This window comes from Dendrobium catenatum, unplaced genomic scaffold (assembly GCF_001605985.2).
Source record: "Dendrobium catenatum unplaced genomic scaffold, ASM160598v2 fragScaff_scaffold_1595, whole genome shotgun sequence".
Classification (NCBI taxonomy): Eukaryota; Viridiplantae; Streptophyta; class Magnoliopsida; order Asparagales; family Orchidaceae; genus Dendrobium; species Dendrobium catenatum.
Genome location: NW_021320057.1, coordinates 521,340 through 539,494, shown reverse-complemented (window position 1 = coordinate 539,494; position 18,155 = coordinate 521,340). Strand labels below are relative to the sequence as shown.

The 18,155-nt window shown below is 35.3% G+C and overlaps 1 protein-coding gene across 1 annotated transcript; it reads left to right on the top strand.

Moving 5' to 3' along the window:
• The first annotated feature begins 12,569 nt into the window (after positions 1-12,569).
• Positions 12,570-17,476, top strand: LOC110099991 (putative leucine-rich repeat-containing protein DDB_G0290503). Its single transcript, XM_028700819.1, has 3 exons — positions 12,570-12,911; positions 13,636-15,894; positions 15,988-17,476. Exons 1-3 carry the CDS (start codon positions 12,774-12,776, stop codon positions 16,135-16,137), a joined length of 2,547 nt encoding a protein of 848 aa, XP_028556652.1. The 5' UTR covers positions 12,570-12,773; the 3' UTR covers positions 16,138-17,476.
• Positions 17,477-18,155: the final 679 nt, after the last annotated feature.

Here is an 18,155-nt window from a genome sequence, read left to right as displayed (position 1 = left end):
GCGGCGGCGGTCGGACCGGCCGGTTCGGCTGCCCAAACCATTCTAGGCCCGTTTTTCGTCCGGACAAGTCGGAATTCAAAATTTTTGGGGTCCCCAGACACGTTTTTGGACGTTCCGGACTTGATTTCAACACTATCAGAACCTTTCGGAGCTCCTATACACAAGATTAATTTTGACTCACTCGGAAAAATTCTCAAAAGTCTGTGACGCATATTTTCGGACTTCTAGAGCTTCGACGTCCGAAAATAGGGGGACAACTGATACATCATCACAAAATTATCTTGATTGGGCACGAATCTCGAGGCAAAATCAGTTCAGAAACTTCAAAAATTAAAAATCGCATATGAACTCCAATTTCAGCGAGCTTATAGTCAAACTGAGCGTCTCAGAAATACAAATCCAACGACACCAAATTCAACCCAATTCGAGCCCAAATGAGTCCAAATCAAGGACCCGAAGCGATGTTGGAAGCTTCAAACCACAATTTGAGTTACTAAACGGTCTCCGATTTTGACGAGCTTATACTCGAATCGAAAGGATCGACGAGACAAATCCAACAAGCCCAAGATCGCCGAATTCCGACATCATTAAGGCCTTCAAATGCCCAACGAACGGTGCATGATCAAAGGATTCGATATCAGCCGTCCATTCAAAACACTCCCAATTCGCCCCTGATCTCATTCTACACAAAGGGGACTCAAGTGAAGAGAGAGGAGAAGAAGAGGAGAAAGGGGAAAAGGAGATTCCTCACCTCCTCGACCACCGCCGGAGCTCTTCCTGCCGCTTGAAGACGCCAGAACTCTGCCGGATTTTTAGGAAACGTAGGGAATTCGCAGAACTTTGTAAACTTCCTAGGAGAAACAAATTGTATTCTGATTATCCCAACTTGTGGGACGAATCAGCCATTTGTAATGTGTAAAAACACTAGTGGAACTTTACAACTGGGCGAGGCCCTGTGGTTTTTCCCTTTTTGGGTTTTCCACGTAAAAACTCTGGTGTTCACATTCTCTTTTCTGTTTGTGTGTTAAATTTACATACAACGCTCGGACATGAATCTACAAACTCTACCGCTGCGTATTTTCTAACACGCAACACTACTGTTTAGAGAGTTGCCTGAGATGATTTGGTCATATAAAACATCAGTTTTCCGATGATTCGGTTAGGAGAATAGATGTATTAGATATGATCTATATTAAGAAAGATAGAGGTAGTAAAAGGATTTGATTAGAAAATATTAGAAATGATATTTTTTAATTAGATTTAAATTATAAGTTGACTCTTAATAAATTTTAGCCGTCGACCCAAACGGCTTGCTTCGTTTTCTTGGATGTTTGAATATTTTCCGATGATTCTCCGAATGATGATGCTAGCCGCACGTACGTCACGGGTGACATGAACTGGTTATATCATTTGTTGTTATTTAATACAGTTAATTATTTTTTTAGGAGTTAAATGTGGCAACAATTGTTTGTAAAACTAATTGTAGAGTTGTGAGGAAATTATTTTTTTTTTTTAAATTTTATTTTAGGTATTATAAGTTTATTATTACTTTTAAAAGTAGGGAAATAATTTTTTATAATTATCATAGTTTAATGATTTTGATTAAAAGTAATTTTTATTGTAAAAAAAAATAAAATAAGAAAGTAATAAGATAATAGCTTTTTATCTTAAATGAACCTGGTTCTTTATGGACAGTAGATGAAGAAGGTTCAAACCGATTTGACATTAGGCTGATTTTTGATGAGAACCGAGCCTACCATATGACCAGTTTACGGATGAAACGGTCAGACCGTCTGGTTCAATCCAGTTCTCAAAACCATGAGAAATATATTAAAAGTAAGGGCTAAATTAGAATTTTTTTTAATATTGCTGATTTTAAAAACATTCTTAATCTCTTATATTTTGGTTGAGACTAGCATTAGTAGTTCAATATTTTTTAGAGTTTTTTTATAAAAGATGAAATATTTATTAATGAAAAACTTAAAATGTAGTGTAAAGCCCTCTTTATTAATTAAAAACTAAAAAAAAAAAAAAATCAAGTGAAGTGTGAAAATCCATCTAATAAAGAAAATAAGTTACCTGAGAAATATTGATTAAATAAAATAAAATGTAGGAAATAATAAAATTAATCAAAACAAATCAGTCATATAGATTCAAATTAAACACATTGAATCGTTTAAGTCAATTAAATTCTTTTAATTTGTTTAAGGCAAATTAAGTTAATTCACAACAAAACTAATGTTTAAATTCTAACCAATTCTAATTAATCAAAATAAACTAAATTCAGATCTTAAGAAAATATAAAATCAAATCATTAAGATCTGATTAAGACATTAATCTAGTATTAGAATAAACAATGTATTTAGCTATTTTAGTTATAACAAATTCTAGAAAAATATAAAGCCACTTTACATAATGTTTTTTTGCATAAAGGAAGCCATAATTAAGTATTAACCATTCAAAAAAGGAAAAGAAATTTATCTCAAACCAGGATGAGCTTTGAATCTCTTAGATTTATGCTAAAAAATTAGCAAAATTTAGAAATATCATAAAAAGCATTGATTTCAACACAAATCAAAGGGCATTAAGCACATCTTGCAGCATTTTCTAGCAGTATATATATTCTAATCTTTGATTGATTTATGATGTACGTGGCGCCATTGGCTGCCATGTCAGCATTTTAAAAATATTTTTTAAAAAATATATTTATATTCATTTTAGAAGAAAATTCACAAATTTAAATTAATTGTAGTTTATAAAAGTTTTTATAATTATCATTTTTTGTTTAATTTTTTTATCATTTTAGTCACTGATCAAGAGCGCTAGGGTTTTGGGTGGCGATTTTTCCCGAGAAGCTTTCTTCCCCCCTCCGGCGGGCGGTATTCGTTCCTCTGGCTCATGATAGTTTTTCTACTTCTTTTTTTTTTTATCTTTAGGTTTTTTGAGTGTTTTTCCTTTCGTTTTTTCCGGCCTTGTCGGCATGGCGCCAACTAAATTGAAAGATCCCGGTTTTTTGGGGGGGATCTCTCACTCTAAGTCCTTTCTTCAAGCTCTTGCTGGATCTACTTCATCTTTTCCGGATTTGAAGCCGTCTACCTTACGTGGTCTTCCTGCTCTGTGGGTTTCCGATGAAGAAATTAGGGTTTTAGCGGAACCGTTTCAGTTTTCGTTAGTTGGTTTCTTCCCGTCGAAACGTCCCCCTCTCGATGCGATCCGCAATTTTTTTTTTAATTTGAAGCTGAATGGCGATGTGTCTGTTACTGTTCTTGATTCTACCCACATTTTGATAAAATTGGCGAATGATTTAGATTATTGTGGGGTTTTTTTGCCACCGTTCTTATCTTGTTTTCAATTGTTTTATGAAACTTACGAAATGGTCTCCGACGTTGGATATCGGTGTTGAGTCGCCGATCATCATGATCTGGATCTCCTTTCCTCACCTTCGCCCTCATTTCTTTGCTCTGAGGATCCTGTTTGGGCTGGGTGAGTTATTTGGCAAAACCCCGACGAAGCTACGTCGGTTGGCTCTCGTCCTTCGAATGCTCGTGTTTTAGTTGAACTAGATATTACTAAAACTTACCCTAAGCAAGTTTGGTTAGGCTCTGATTCGTTAGGGTATGTTCAAGAGGTGGTATTAGATGATTTTCCTTAATTTTGTGGTGTTTGTAAAAGTTTAGGGCATTTTTCTGATAAGTGTAATTCTGTTTGTGTCTGGTTTTCCTATTGTTGCGGTTGTTTCAGAAGAAAATGCTTCTCCTTTAGGTGTTGTGATTGGCGATAAGGGTGTTAAGGAAATTTTGGTTAATGCTTCTGAAGAGGATTCTGAGGTTGTTGGGGTGATTTTGCCCTCTATTGAACCTTTGGGATGTTCTCCTGCTGTTGGGATTGCCCCTGGTAATTTGGTTGATCCAGTGGGTGTGAGTAATTGTAATGGTGTGATTCTTGCTGCGGATGAATTTTTATTATCACCTAATGCCATACCTTTTGTACCTGAGGTTTTGCTGGATGGGTGCATTCGGTAGGATGTGATTTTGGATTCTTCGGTAATTGCTCTGGTGCCGGAGGTAGATTCTGTTGCTGTGAATGTTGAGATTTCTGCTGGTTTGCTTGTTCAGGGTGTTGTGAATTCTAATGGGGTTGTAAAGGTGCTAGAGAATGCGGAAGGTGGTGCTGATGGTTATGTGTCTGTTGCTGTGGATCCGGGTGGGATTGAGGATGTGTGTCCGTCTCTGGGTAGAGAGGATGGTGTTCCGATTTTCAACAGTTTTGTTGAGATTCCAGTAAAAGAGGTTGATTCACAAGTGATGGCTGACTGTGTGGGTAAGTCTTCGGGCATGGAGATTAGGAATCAGAATAATTGGTTGATTGATTCGTCGGATGAGGAAGCTTATTCTGAATTTTATGAGTTTGATAATGATTTTTCCCTTGAACGTTCTTCCAATGCCACTCGGGGGAAATTTTGGGGGAGAGGTCGTCATAGAAGATGATTTGGCGTGCCGTTTTGTTGTTCGTCATGCTGATTATCCTTTGGAATTTTTTGGCTTTAATGTTCGATTTGCTGCTACGCGAGGCTAAGGGCAATGATGTGGTCGGGGCTCGCGTCCCGGTCGTTTTTTGCTGGTGGCAACCGTGGGTGTGTCTATGCATACTGGATGGTCCGTGCGGGACGTCTTGGACGCTGGAAGCTTTGACTGTTTACTGAGCCCGCTTTTAGCTTGTAGTACTCCCTGTCTTTTGGTCTTTTTTCTTCTACTCGGTGTGGTTTGTCTACTGTAATTTTTTTGGGTTATTAATATATTTTTCTTAAAAAAAAAAGGTAGAATAACTTATTAATTATTTGATTATGTTCAGATTTTTTTTTTTTTTTGAGAAGATGCAAATTGCATTAAAAAAAACAATTACAAACTAGAATTGGAAGCAACTATAGGCAATCCTTTCAAAAGAGCAAAAGAAAGTTTTATTAAATAGAAAATTAAGCAACATAAAAATATTTAAAATATAGGAAATATCATAATGAAAATAAGATGCTCTACTCATCATTTTAAACCAATTGGGATGGAGTGGATACCAAAATTAAACCAACCAAAAAAAGTTGATTAGCATCCCATATTTTCCGATTAAGTAAAAAATAAGGAATAGAAAGATTCTTCAATTTCATTATTCTATCTCCATATTTCAAATACCAATTAATGCTTAATTTAAAACTAAAAAAAAAAAAAACAACTAAACAAATAAGAAGACATGAAATGTAAGCTAGAATCTCCAGCCAAAGAAGAAAACCGGATCTTCATTGCTCCAGCTTCCAAATGCTATGATTTCCACAAACTCGACCATCTTTACACAAAACATGCCTTGAACTTCTAAAACCCAATCAATAAGCTCCAAAGTCTTATAAACAGCCATACCAAAATAAACAATACCACCGAAATCCTTATCCCAATCCTTTCAATATGAACCGTTTTGAACAATCATAGTTTTATTATGAGATAAATGGTGTAGTTTGGGTTGAACAATTTAGACTTAGACTCGGGTTAACTCGGGTTCAACTTGAAACCCGTTTTGACACCTACTTTAACATATGATAAAATAAAATTACTCAAAACAAATCAATCGTATAGATTCAAACTAAATACATTGAATCGTTTAAGTCAATTAAATACTTTTGTTTAAGGAAAATTAAGCATCTTTTTTTTTTTTATTTCAAGACAAATTAAGCTAATTCGTAACATTATCATGCTCATATAAAACAGGAGATGTAGTGACAAGGGGATTTTTGCTCTGCTAGGGTTCCGACGCTTCCGCCGCTTCTTCGGCTCCTTCGTTTTGTGAGCGTTTCCTTTTCCTCTTTTCGCCTGTTTTTGTGTATGGCGTCTTCACGGCTTCGCGATCCTGGTTTCCTGAGTGGGACTACGGCTCCTATTTCTTTTAAAGATGCGGTTTCTGGTATTTCTTCCTCTGCTTTCCTTGAACTGAGTTTTTCTTCTCATCATGGCTTGCCGGCGTTGTTAATTTCCGAGGAAGAGGTTAGGTCGCTTGCTAAGCCTTTTGAATTCTCATTGGTTGGTCGGTTTCCGGGACGGAGACCCTCTGTCGATGCCATTCAGAAATCTTGCTTTAGTTTAAAGTTGATTGGGGAATTTTCAGTTACTGTGCTTAACAACAGGAACGTTTTGATAAAACTGGTGAATGATTTTGATTATTGCAGAATTTTTTCTCATAGATCTTATTTTGTTCAAAATTGCTATATGAAAGTGGTGAAATGGACGCCCCATTTGGATGTTGAGATAGATTCTCCGATTGTGCCTATTTGGGTTTCTTTCCCCCTTCTTAGGCCCCATTTATTTTCTCCTAGGATCCTCTTCGGTTTAGGTTCTCTTTTCGGTCGGCCTCTCAAATCGGATTTGGCTACGACTTCTGGTTTGAATCCGTCCATGGCTCGCATATTGGTTGAGATGGATGTTACCAAAAAACCTGCGGATAAGGTCTGGGTTGGATCTGTGGATTCGGGGTATGTTCAGTCTGTTATCTTCGATTATATCCCTAGTTTCTGTATACATTGTATTTCTTTAGGTCATTCTAAGGAGTCTTGCCCTATTTTACATCCAAATCTTAAAGCTTCAAAACCTGTGATTGCTCATTGCGAAGTGCCTGTGTCGACTGTGCCTGTAGCTGCAGGGGTTTTGAATGATAATGTTATGCTTGAGTCGAATGAGAATGGGTCGGATGTGCTTGTTGTTGCTCATGGTAGGGAGTTGGTTTTTAATCCACCGGTTGATGTAATTTTGGATAACATTAGGGATGGTAATGTTATGCTTGAAACTGGTGTTTCGGTTGCGGCTGATATTTCGCTGTCCCCAAATGCTTTGACTTTTGTTCCTTCGTGTGTTGAAATTGGTCAATCGGCTGTGATTGAGGGTATTCCGAATGAAATTCAGATGTCGGATATTTGCGAGAGGTTGGTTTCTAATCCTGTTATTGATGCGTCATTTCCTGCCGTGGGTGGTGGGTCGTTTCAAAATGTGTCACCTGCTGTTGCTGATCGGATCCAGTTAAATGTTAAGGATTTTGTCCCTTTAGTGGGGGAACAGGTTGCTAATACGGAGGTACATGGAATGTTGGTTAATTCTCATAATTTGGTTAATGTGCCTGTGAATTTAATGGAATCCCATAATGTGTTGGGTAGTAAGTCCGGAATGGCTGTTAGGTCTCATTGTGACTGGTTGAATATTTCTTCTGAGGATGTTTCTGATTTTGAATCCTATTCAGATACTGAAAATGAGTCTAAGATGGTTCCAGATAGACCTCTGAGGGTAGCTCACCGTGGGAAATTTTGGAATCGAGGTGGTAAAAGAAGATAATTTGTTTTCGTTTTTCTTGGTTATTGCAGTTTTTCGGTGGGTTGTTGCGGGACTATGATGTGGCTGGGGCTCGCTTCCTTGTCAACTTACTTGTGGCAACCGTTGGTGCTTCCCACTCTCTTGGATGGTCCTTGCGCTGTCTCAAGGATGCTGGTAGTTCTGGCTTTTTGCTGAGCCCTTTTTTGGGTTTGTTTTATCCTCCTTTTTTTGTGTTTTTGGTTTTTCGTTTGTGGCTTTTTGATTGGGGAGTTGTTGTGTTCTTTCTGGTTGCTTTTTTGGGGCCATCTTGGTGGTTTTCTTTTTGGTTTTGTATTAGTTGGAATCAAAAGCTCATAGGTTTTCTCTTTAACTGCTGTATTTTTAGAGAGCTTATGATTTTATATGGACTTGTAACCTCTCCTTTTATTTAACAAGAAACAACTTTTTGGAAAAATAATAATAATAATAATAATAATAATAGAAAAGGTTGAGAATGCAATTAAATAAACTTCATAAAGACACTAAAGATCTATTTGGGATTGCTGTAATATTTTATAAAGTTACTATGGAAAAAGTAATTTTATTATTCAAGTTGTAAAAAATAATTTTCTATCACAAAAATTTATGAAAAATAGTGAGAAAGCAACACGTACAGACGAGCAGCAGCCAAATAAATTTATAATAAAAATAAAACAGCAAAAAAATTATCCCAAATAGGCTCGAAACTAATGCTTAACAAGGTGGTGTGAATTTCTAACCTGAGTATACGTTGATTTGGTTCTCCCGAATAATATTAAAGAATTCCTAGCTACTGCCTGAATTTTTTATGATTAAATTCATGCATCAAAAAGGAAAATTTAATATTATTTATTTATATTAAATCATACTATTCATAGAATTTTTATAAGAATTGAGTTGAATTGTAACTACCTAAGCAACCCAAATCTTGATCAAATTACGATCGAAATAAATTATATATATTTTTTAATTTTTAAGATTAATGGTACACAAAAATAATAATAATAATAATAGCTAGAATATTCTTTGCCATTTTTTCCCAATACCTGCTAAGCTACAGTTTTCTGCTTCATCGTAAAATACTTAGAAGATATTTTTAAAAAAAATAGGGAAAAGGGGAAGCATCAATAGTGGAGTGGTTCATTGCTGATGGTTAGGACTCTTAGAGATTAGATTTAGAGCTGATTTGGTTCAAGCTTAAGATCAAATCAAACTAAAGGTAATTTGTTTCAACTCCTTTTTTTATAAGATGACTCATTTAAGATGAAATTGAAATTATAATGTCAAACTAGAAAAAGATAAAACATGCAGGTCATCATGATCAGTTGGTTGGGAGCATTGTATATCAACTAGGATGTCTTGAATTTAAGTATTACGCATTTTTAGCCATTTTATGTAGGGGTGTCAATATTTGATATGATCTGAAAATCCGACACGAGTCCGACCCGAAAATTCCGGGTTTGGTCAACCTGGACCCGAAACGGTTCGGGTTCAACAACTTGACACATTTCAAAAATCAGGTCGAGTTCCAGTTGACCCAGAAACCTGAAATTGACCCATTTTTTACCCAAAACCCTTTTTTGACCTGAAAATTTGATATTGACCCGTTTTTTACACTGAAATTGGAAATTGACACATTTTTTGACCTAAAAACTTGTAATTTTCTGTCGGCCCTAGGTCATTCGGGTTGTGTAGGGTTGACCCGATTTGAAGCGGGCCTGGTTCGAGTCCAAAAACCTGGCCAGTTTGCAAAATTTGGTCATGCTTGTTCGGGTATGAATAGTGCCGGGTTAGTTTTGTGTTCAACATGAACCCAACCTATGATCCGAAATTGACGCCCCCTAACCTGATGTATGTTTGAGTTTATCGTAATTAACCTAAATGCCCCTCCAATATATATATATATAAAAGAAAACTTTTGATCGTACTTCATCTCTCATTCTAAAAGCTCAAATCAAATCTATCACAAAATTTAACAGAGATTGGTATATGCCTCAAAGGTTTAACATATTGTCTAATTTTGGTTACGTTTGGGACTGCTCTACTTAAAATAATTTTTAGTATAAAAATTTAATTTTTAAATTATAAAATTGTTTTTAAAAGCAATGAAGAAAGCCGTCCCAAAAGAAATTTTATGTATCCTAATACTTAATAAGGTGAATGAAGAAAATATCTGAATTCTGGAGAGGCTTCTCATCCTTTGAGCTGATGAGATTTTGATTAGCATTTTGAACTACAGTGCTAAGAAAAATATCTCTGACTTTCAGGATGAGCTGCTTTCAAGGCAAGTAAAGAATGTTTGGTGTGAATTAAGTTTCAAGATAATTGTTTATAAAAAATAATTAAATTTATTGTTTATTTGGAATGTGCTCAGAGATTAAGAGCAAATGGTTAGCCCATCTAAGACGTAAATTAGCACGCAAGAAATTTTTTTTATTACATAAATGATAAAGATTTCCTGTCTTCATTAACACACGTGCCACTAATTTTATGATTTTAAGAGAATTTGTGAGTTGGATGATAACAGCAAAAGATAAATGATAATTACACAAATATCCATCCCTCTCAATTATATTTATATATATGTCCCCATAATCATCAGCCTCACAAGATAATTAACCATCACTGACTAAATAAAACTTGCAGGGTAATTATACTTGTGTTAATAAAGTTCTAGATATGGCATGTATTAATCATTTGTTTTGTTAAATTAATCACAAAAATATCACTTTCCCTCATTCGTACCTTCCTTTTTGCATGTGAAATTTTATAAGATGATTAGTTTTATTTACTTATTTATTTGATATAAACAAATTTTTGATTGACTTAAATAAAACAATAAAAAAAATAAAAAACACTGAACATTAGCCTATCCTTTTAGGACATTAGAATGCTGATATGGTCAAGGTTTATTAGGTAGGAGTAGGGTTGTAAGCAAATAGAATCAAGCTCAAGCCACCTCTAGCTTGAGCACGATTAAATAATCTAGTTAGAGCTTAAACTCCAACTTTCTCATTTATTATAAAAGTGAGAGATTTAAATATTTATTATAATAAAATCTCCATATATGTATTTTTGAAGGACAAGGACAATGATGTTTCACAATAGGCTTGTGGTGTAAGTTTCTGTCATCGAATTTAATACTGATGAGTAGAAAGCAAGCTTCTTGCAAAGCGAGTGAGCGCAATAATCGACAACCAGTTTCCAAGATGAAGTGTTGATCGCATAACCCACCAACTGGTCCCCCACACCGTTACCATAACAAATAAAAAAATTTTCTAAGCTATAATAGCTCTCATAAAGGAGTGAAATTTTTGATTTTTTACCCCACCGCGCTTAGGTGGGTTGGTGGGCGAGCTTGGTTGGAAACCCCCCATCCGAGTTCGAATCCCCTCTCATACGGCACGACCTCTTTGGGGGAGAAAATAATTGTGGGTCCCACACCTATAGGGCTGGTTGCTAGTAGGCTCACCGCACATCACAAGCTAACATGGCAGCGAGCTGATACCCCCGTTCCAAAAAAAAAAAATGATTTGTTTAGGACTTTTTGACACGACCCGAAAATCTGATTCGAACCCGATCCAAAATTTTTGGGTTATGGTCAACTTGAACTCAAAACGAGTCGGGTTCGAATTCAACAATTCGACCCATTTCAAAAAATCAGGTCGGGTTCGGGTTGACCCTTTGACCTGAAATTAACCCATATTTGACCCGAAAAAATTCATTTTGACCCGGAAACTCAAGATTGACCCGTTTTAGACCCAAAAAGTGGAGATTGACTCATTTTTGGACCCGAAAACTAGTAGTTTTCAGTCGGCCATAGGTCTTTCGGGTCATGTCGTGTTGACCGGACCTGAAGTGTCATATTCGGATTGACCCGAATAGTGCCGGGTTAATTTCGGATTTGACACGAACCCGACCCGTGATCCGAAATTGACACCTCTTTACTGAGAACTTTGACGTTGACGCAAACTGCAAATGTATTTTATATGTGAGGTAGCTCATGCGGATTTCTCAGATTTATATATAAGCAATCCTGAACTAGCAAGATAAGAATAGTGTTGATTGAGAGTCAGCTTTTTTCCTGAAAGAAAATAATAATAACTCATTTCAGCCTTTCAGTAAAGAAATGTCTGTAAAATTAATTCCTTCTTGCCCTCGCAATTTGATGATCACATGATCCACCAGCAAGCACCATCTAACATGTAACTTTAGATTCTCTTTCCTCTTTGCATTACATTTATTGAAGATAAGCTTCTTTTTTGCCGCCTGTTATAACTCTCCTTTAAACCCCACGCCAAAAATGAAGTAAACAAATGAATGCATTCTTCTTACTTCGGTTTCCTTCTCTGGCTGCCGTTTCCATATAGAGTGCCCGCATTTCCATTCCCAATTCTTCTTCTTCTTCTTCTTGATGGGAACTCCATGGTGGAGTGTGATGAACCTTTCCATGGAGGACTAAAGTACTTCCCAGGCAAAAATTATTCCATGGAAGGTGAAAAGAAAGTTTCAGCACAAAAGAAACAATAGGAAGCAAAGAGCAAACCACAATGCACAAGGAAACAAGGAACAAGATCAGAACTGTGTTCAAACTGCAATTTCATGTAACCCAGGTATTCTATCTTTATACTCGGAATTCCCAGCTGATTCCCAGAACTGTATTTTGTCAGGGGAGAAGCAAGAAAGAAATAATGATGTGAAGAGAAAGAAAAATGCATGTGATTTCTGATTCGAATTTATATCATGAACTATAGGAACTCATCTCATTTTATACTTTTCTGCAGGTTGATCATCCAGGATGGGAGATTATGATGGTGTCTCTAGTTCCTATGGATATTGGAAAAGCAACAATGAAAACAGATAAGGTTCTGGTGATTGGAGGAAACTGTTATTGGAGGAACCCAATTTATGAAACTGTGAAACTCTTTCAAGACTCGAGAACAGGAAGAATCCATGACAAGCTTTACAATTTTGTTGTGTCGGCAAATGTATGTAATGACAAAATCAAATATTACACTTTTTTTTATCATCTTCAAAATTTTTTATTGATGTTCTAACCACATTTCTACAAATCCTCTGAACAGGGATCAGAGGCAGCTGCAGTTGTTGGAGAAGTCGGTATCAATTTATCAGATTATTTTGATGTTATTAAACCTGCCTATGTTTCTCTTCCACTCAAGCCAGCAAAATCCGGAGTAATCCTGCATGTGAGTATTTAACTTATATGATTACAAAATTAATAAACCAAACATTTGAATTTTTTTTGGTAAATAGAAGGAAAGAACTTCTATCCTTATAGTATTGATTTTTGTTAAAAATGGTAGGTAACAATTCAGAAAATGCATGCAGATCTAGAGGTAAGGTAAGAGGCTGCTTTGCACCTTAATTGGACTTTTATGAACCAGTTGTCCTGCTCAAATGTACATTTATCTATCATTTTATGTGATCAGAGGATCTGAAAAACTCACAGATGCAATTTTGCTGGAGCAGTCGATAAAAAATAAGCATGAATCAAATAAGTGGGAAGAATACAGAGGAGCAGCAGTATTGAGAAATGTGAGCTCTATTTTCCTTCTATTCTACCACTCCATTGAAGCGATGGGATACTTGTATTCACTGTGAAAGGATGCCATTAACGGGAAACACAATCGCTGATAGTTATTTTTGATGGAAGGTTTAAACGGAATGTTAGAATTGATTAAAAGAGGGATTTTATGTGGTATATTAGTAAATATATAAGTTTAGGTGTTAAATATGTATTTTCAATAGTTTTAAGTGTTATGTATGTAAAAATCCCTTAAGAATTAACATTTAGTAACAAGTTCGAAGGAAAGTTTGATGGTAATAAAACCATATTAAGGTGTTTGTTGATCAATTCATGACAATCTCTTTGCTTTTGATCATGATAGCATAAATCAGAAAGCATAGTGAATTTGATCCCATAGGAAAATCCAAATATCTTTGCATAACTTTGAAATACCCTACCAACTCCATATCAAAATTTCCAAATCTATTTGACATCATAGTATGATTTTATTATGTTGTGAAGTTGAGTATGGATCATTAGAACTTAGAAGGGCATATTTAATCTCTAGCTTTAACTTGTTTGAATTTTATTTCTTATTGCTTTGGCACCACAACTGCAGCAATTATTTGAAACAAAATGGACAGCAATGTAATAAGCAACTCCATCCCACAATAATATTCTGCATTCTTATCACAACTGACATCTACTAGCATACAGAGCCAATGATTTACTTTTATCCTAATCATCTGGCAGCATGGATCATCGGCAACCAACAGTCAAAAAAAGATATTCCCATCCAAAAGGACAGTTTTTCTTCAACCTGAATCTCGTGGACATATTGAAAAGTCTAACAGCTCCAGCAGCATATCAACATCGAGCTCTGATAGCTCAGGACAACATAGACCAAAAGATAACAACTCCGTAAGCCCGAATACTTCTAATGACTCGAGCACCTCAAAGAAACTCCTGAGCAACAATGGATCATTTGAAAAGGAAAAAACAATTTTAGATTATTTGATAATGGAATACCGTGATCATCAAAAATCAGCGAAAGACTGGCATGGCAGCTCAGCTCCTGATGGGGACATGGCTAATTCAAATAAAAGCTACATAAGTGAAAAGCTAGAAGGAAGAACGTATGAAACGAGTGCCCAGATAGAGAAATATAGAAATCAATCTATAGCACAGACACAGGAACTGGAATTATCAGAGTCAGAATTACAGAATCTCCACACAATGGAGAGCAACCGTTGGAAGATACTACTAAGAAAATTGAATAGCCTACAAGGAGAGAGAGACGCACTTAAAAGAGAATGTGAAGAACATAAAGCATCACAAAGGAAGGCTGATAATGAAGATGATCCAAATAAGTTGCATCCTCGCAGTAAAACCCCCTTGGATATTGAAGAAATCAAACAAGAGCTGCAGTATGAAAGAAGCATAAATGCAAATCTTCGTTTGCAGCTGCACAAAACGCAGGAAGCTAACTCTGAGTTGATTCTTGCAGTACAAGATCTGGAGGAACTGCTGGAACAGGAAAATAGAGAAACTTCTTGTATAAACTGTACCGAAATCTCAATCAAACGACTTACAGAAAATAATATTTCAGAAATAAACTTCAATGAAAGAAACTCACATCTGCAGGTTAGCGAATGTGAAGAGCTATTTGACACTACTTCAGATGGTGATGATGAACAGTATAAATTGGATTTCTTGGTCAAAAGGGATAAAGCAGCTTACTCACTGGAAGAGAAAATGGAGGATCTGAATAGCGAGATATATATTTACAAGACACAGCAAGAAGACATGCAAATGAAAATGAAGAAGCTTGACTTGGACCATGAGAATCCCAAACAAGAAAACAATAATCTATATTCAAAGCTTGAGCAAGCACAACCACAAGATAATATGGGACATGACAACTCCGAGCATTTAATTACTGCCAATTACCTTGAAGACCAAGTCAAAACCTTGAAAAAAGAGCTTCAAGAACAATCTAGAGCATATGAAGCTAATCTAGAAGACATCATGAAAGCAAAGCTTCAGGAAGAGAAGAGAGCCACACAAGCTGAGGAGAGACTACAGTTGACTATATCAAATAATGTAAACATTGCTGAGAAACTTCAAGAGGAATTTATAACACTTGCAAGAGAAATGTCATCTACATTTCACATAAATGAGAAGATAGCTATTCAAGCTCTGGCTGAAGCTAATGAAATGCAATCGCAGAAATGTCATCTAGAAAATCTGCTAGAGCAAACTAAAGAAGATTTCACTATGTTGCAGCATGGATATGACGTGAAACTCATGGAACTATCAGACTCCGTAGATTCCAGAACAAAAGAAATTGAAAGGTTGCTCAAGAACCTCAAAGCAAAGTCTGAGGAGAATGACAATCAAAAGAAATCTGAGGAAATAAAACTAAAAGCCCTGACAGAAGAAATTCTAATGCTAGAAACCAAGGTCAAAAAGCTATCAGCCGAGAAAGTTCAACTTTCTGAATGGATGGGACAGAACCAAAGATTAGCAACAGAGATGGAACAGTTAAAGATGTCCAATAAAGAAATTGAGACAAAATTACACGAGAGAAGCTTGGAAAAAGAGATGCTTGACAGCGAACTGTCTTCAATGAAGGGCAAAGCCACAGAATCAGAGAAAGATCTACAAAAACTGCAGCAATTGCTGAAAGACAAGGATATAATAATAAAAAATCTAAACGCTGACGTTGCGATGCTTAGAGAAAGGTCCCAAGTCTCAAACAATCTATTAGTTGAGGATGAGATGGAAACCGAAAATTTAAGGAAACAGACCTTTCACTTACAAAGTGACCTGAGGAAAAGGGATGAGAAAATTACAAGTCTTGAGAAAAAGCTCAAGGAAAGAACAAGCTCTGCAAATTCAAAAGCTAACGTGAAGATAGCAATTGAAAGTAAAAAAACTTATAAACCTGACTCAACATCCCAAGGCTCCAAAGAAGTTACAATTTTACATCAGAAAATTAAACTTCTCGAGGTACTGTTGAAAATTCTATGACTATAATAAGCAGCATAATCTTATAGTTGTATTCAATGTGCTTAAAATTATCTTGGTTTTTCTGCCTGACAGGCAAGTCTGTTGTTTAAGAACAGTGAGCTAGAGGAAACAAGAACCTCGTTTCTACAAGAAGAGAAGAATCTAAACCATAGGATTGAAGAATTGGAGAAGAAAGTTTGTCAATGCAAAAAGCAGGTACAAGCATATGATAAAGTAGAATAATGATGGTCTCTATTTTTTCACAAATTTAGCATCATCTCTTCAATCTTACAAGTTAATGGAAGGAAGGTAACATTGATTATGACAATATTTCCTTCTATCATGCTAAAGTACATTCAATATATTTCTCAAACGATTATAATTTATAAAAATAAAATACAAAAAGAAAACAATGAAAGTTATGAAACTCATCTTTCAAGCAAGGCTTGAAATCCAAGCCCAATTTCAAGGACATTTTTCTTGCATGCATTCCTATAGATACTATAAAAGAGAGAACAAAAAAAAAATACTTATTGATCCTTGACCTATTTTTTACATAGATGTTGCAGGAGATATCATGCCATAGAAAAGGTATATTAAAGAAGTATAATGTAGCTAACCAGCACCAAAGTGCATATGAATTCAAATGTAAATATTTATCTATCATCAGAAGAGCGAAGTAACAGAATAAGTATATATTATGATTTGACTTCGCTTCCCCATTCCTTCCATCTTCAGCTGGGAAAGAGGATTAGATGGTACATTATTGGATCAAATACGATCCCAAAACAAACCAGGCTCATTGAGATGAACAAACAATAATTCCACTAGTCAGTTTTAGGTGTGCGTGTGAGTGTACTGCTATCAGCAACCGCACTTACTACAATAAAAAAACTAATTCCTAACCAAGCCACTTTTGTGCGTGCTCAACCTGATCTGTTAAAACCATGAGAGACCGATTGTGCTTGATGTTTAACTTTCTTTGCCATCCAAATACCAGCTAACCAAATAATCTTTAGGTCTTATTTTTTTATAAGAAATTGCAAAGCAAGAGCTCATAACCATGTTAATGAAGGTTCAAGAGCACCTTTGAAACTCTCTAGAATTGAAGATAGTTATAAAATATCTATCAAGAAATTGCCAAAGTATCCCACAATATAGCAAACATATTTTCAATTTTTTTGAACCACAACATAAGAACTTTATTTCAGGACTAAGATCCACTATATTTCTAATGTTCAACTCTGTAGGTTAAGTATCAAACAAACTTTTTATGGTTTGTAGTTCTTGCATTTTTAATAGGAGAATTGAAACACATCCATTAATAATGGAATATGCATTTACTCATACATTTTGACGTAGAAATTGAATCAGAAACTATCATAAACCTTATTTCCTCTATTTAGGATCGACCTTATAAATCATCATTCTCCATTAATTCTTGATAAGTGCTGCAAGAGATGAACAATCCATTCCATCAAATGTTTTGCGCAAATTATATCCATGTTATATTTGGTGTAATAATTTTATATATCCATATTATGGGTTGTATATGAGCAAAAGTATTAAAGCTTATTTTTCATTGCCTTCACACAAGCTTATCTTCAATCAATACTACTACAGTTGTGCCTCTAAAACAATCAAACCTCAATCTATTCTTTGTTTTGCAATACATCTAAATTAACATTCTGCTTTTAGATGCACTAATTTCACAGGTGACTTTTTTACTATCCAACACCTAAATTCATACACCAGCTAGCCTGATTGCATTTTTTAAAAAATTAACCTTTATGGCTTCATGATATTCTTTTATTGCATAGTACTCCTGTGACTTCTTTATATTTTCACCGCCCAATTTTACCACTAGAAGTTATATCCCCATTCTTCTATAATAGCTCAAAAATACTTAAATGTATCAGGCCTAATTATAATTTTATCTTTTGTTAATATTAATAGATAGTTGGTAATACCATATGTACTTATATTAAAAATCATGTACTCAATCTTTATTATACTAAACATAACTCTTTTATATTATAAACCATTTATCCATTATTCTAACATTATGCTTAGCACAACAAAAGTCTCATCGATTAAATCACCATCTTAAAAAAGTGTACCAAAGCATCTTATTATCAATATTGTTAGTGGGCACCCCCATAACCAATACAAAAAGATACAGGCTTAGTTTTTATATATTCTATAATCCAGCAATAATTAGAGAATTTTTTTATCACATCACCTTCTAATATTAGTCAATT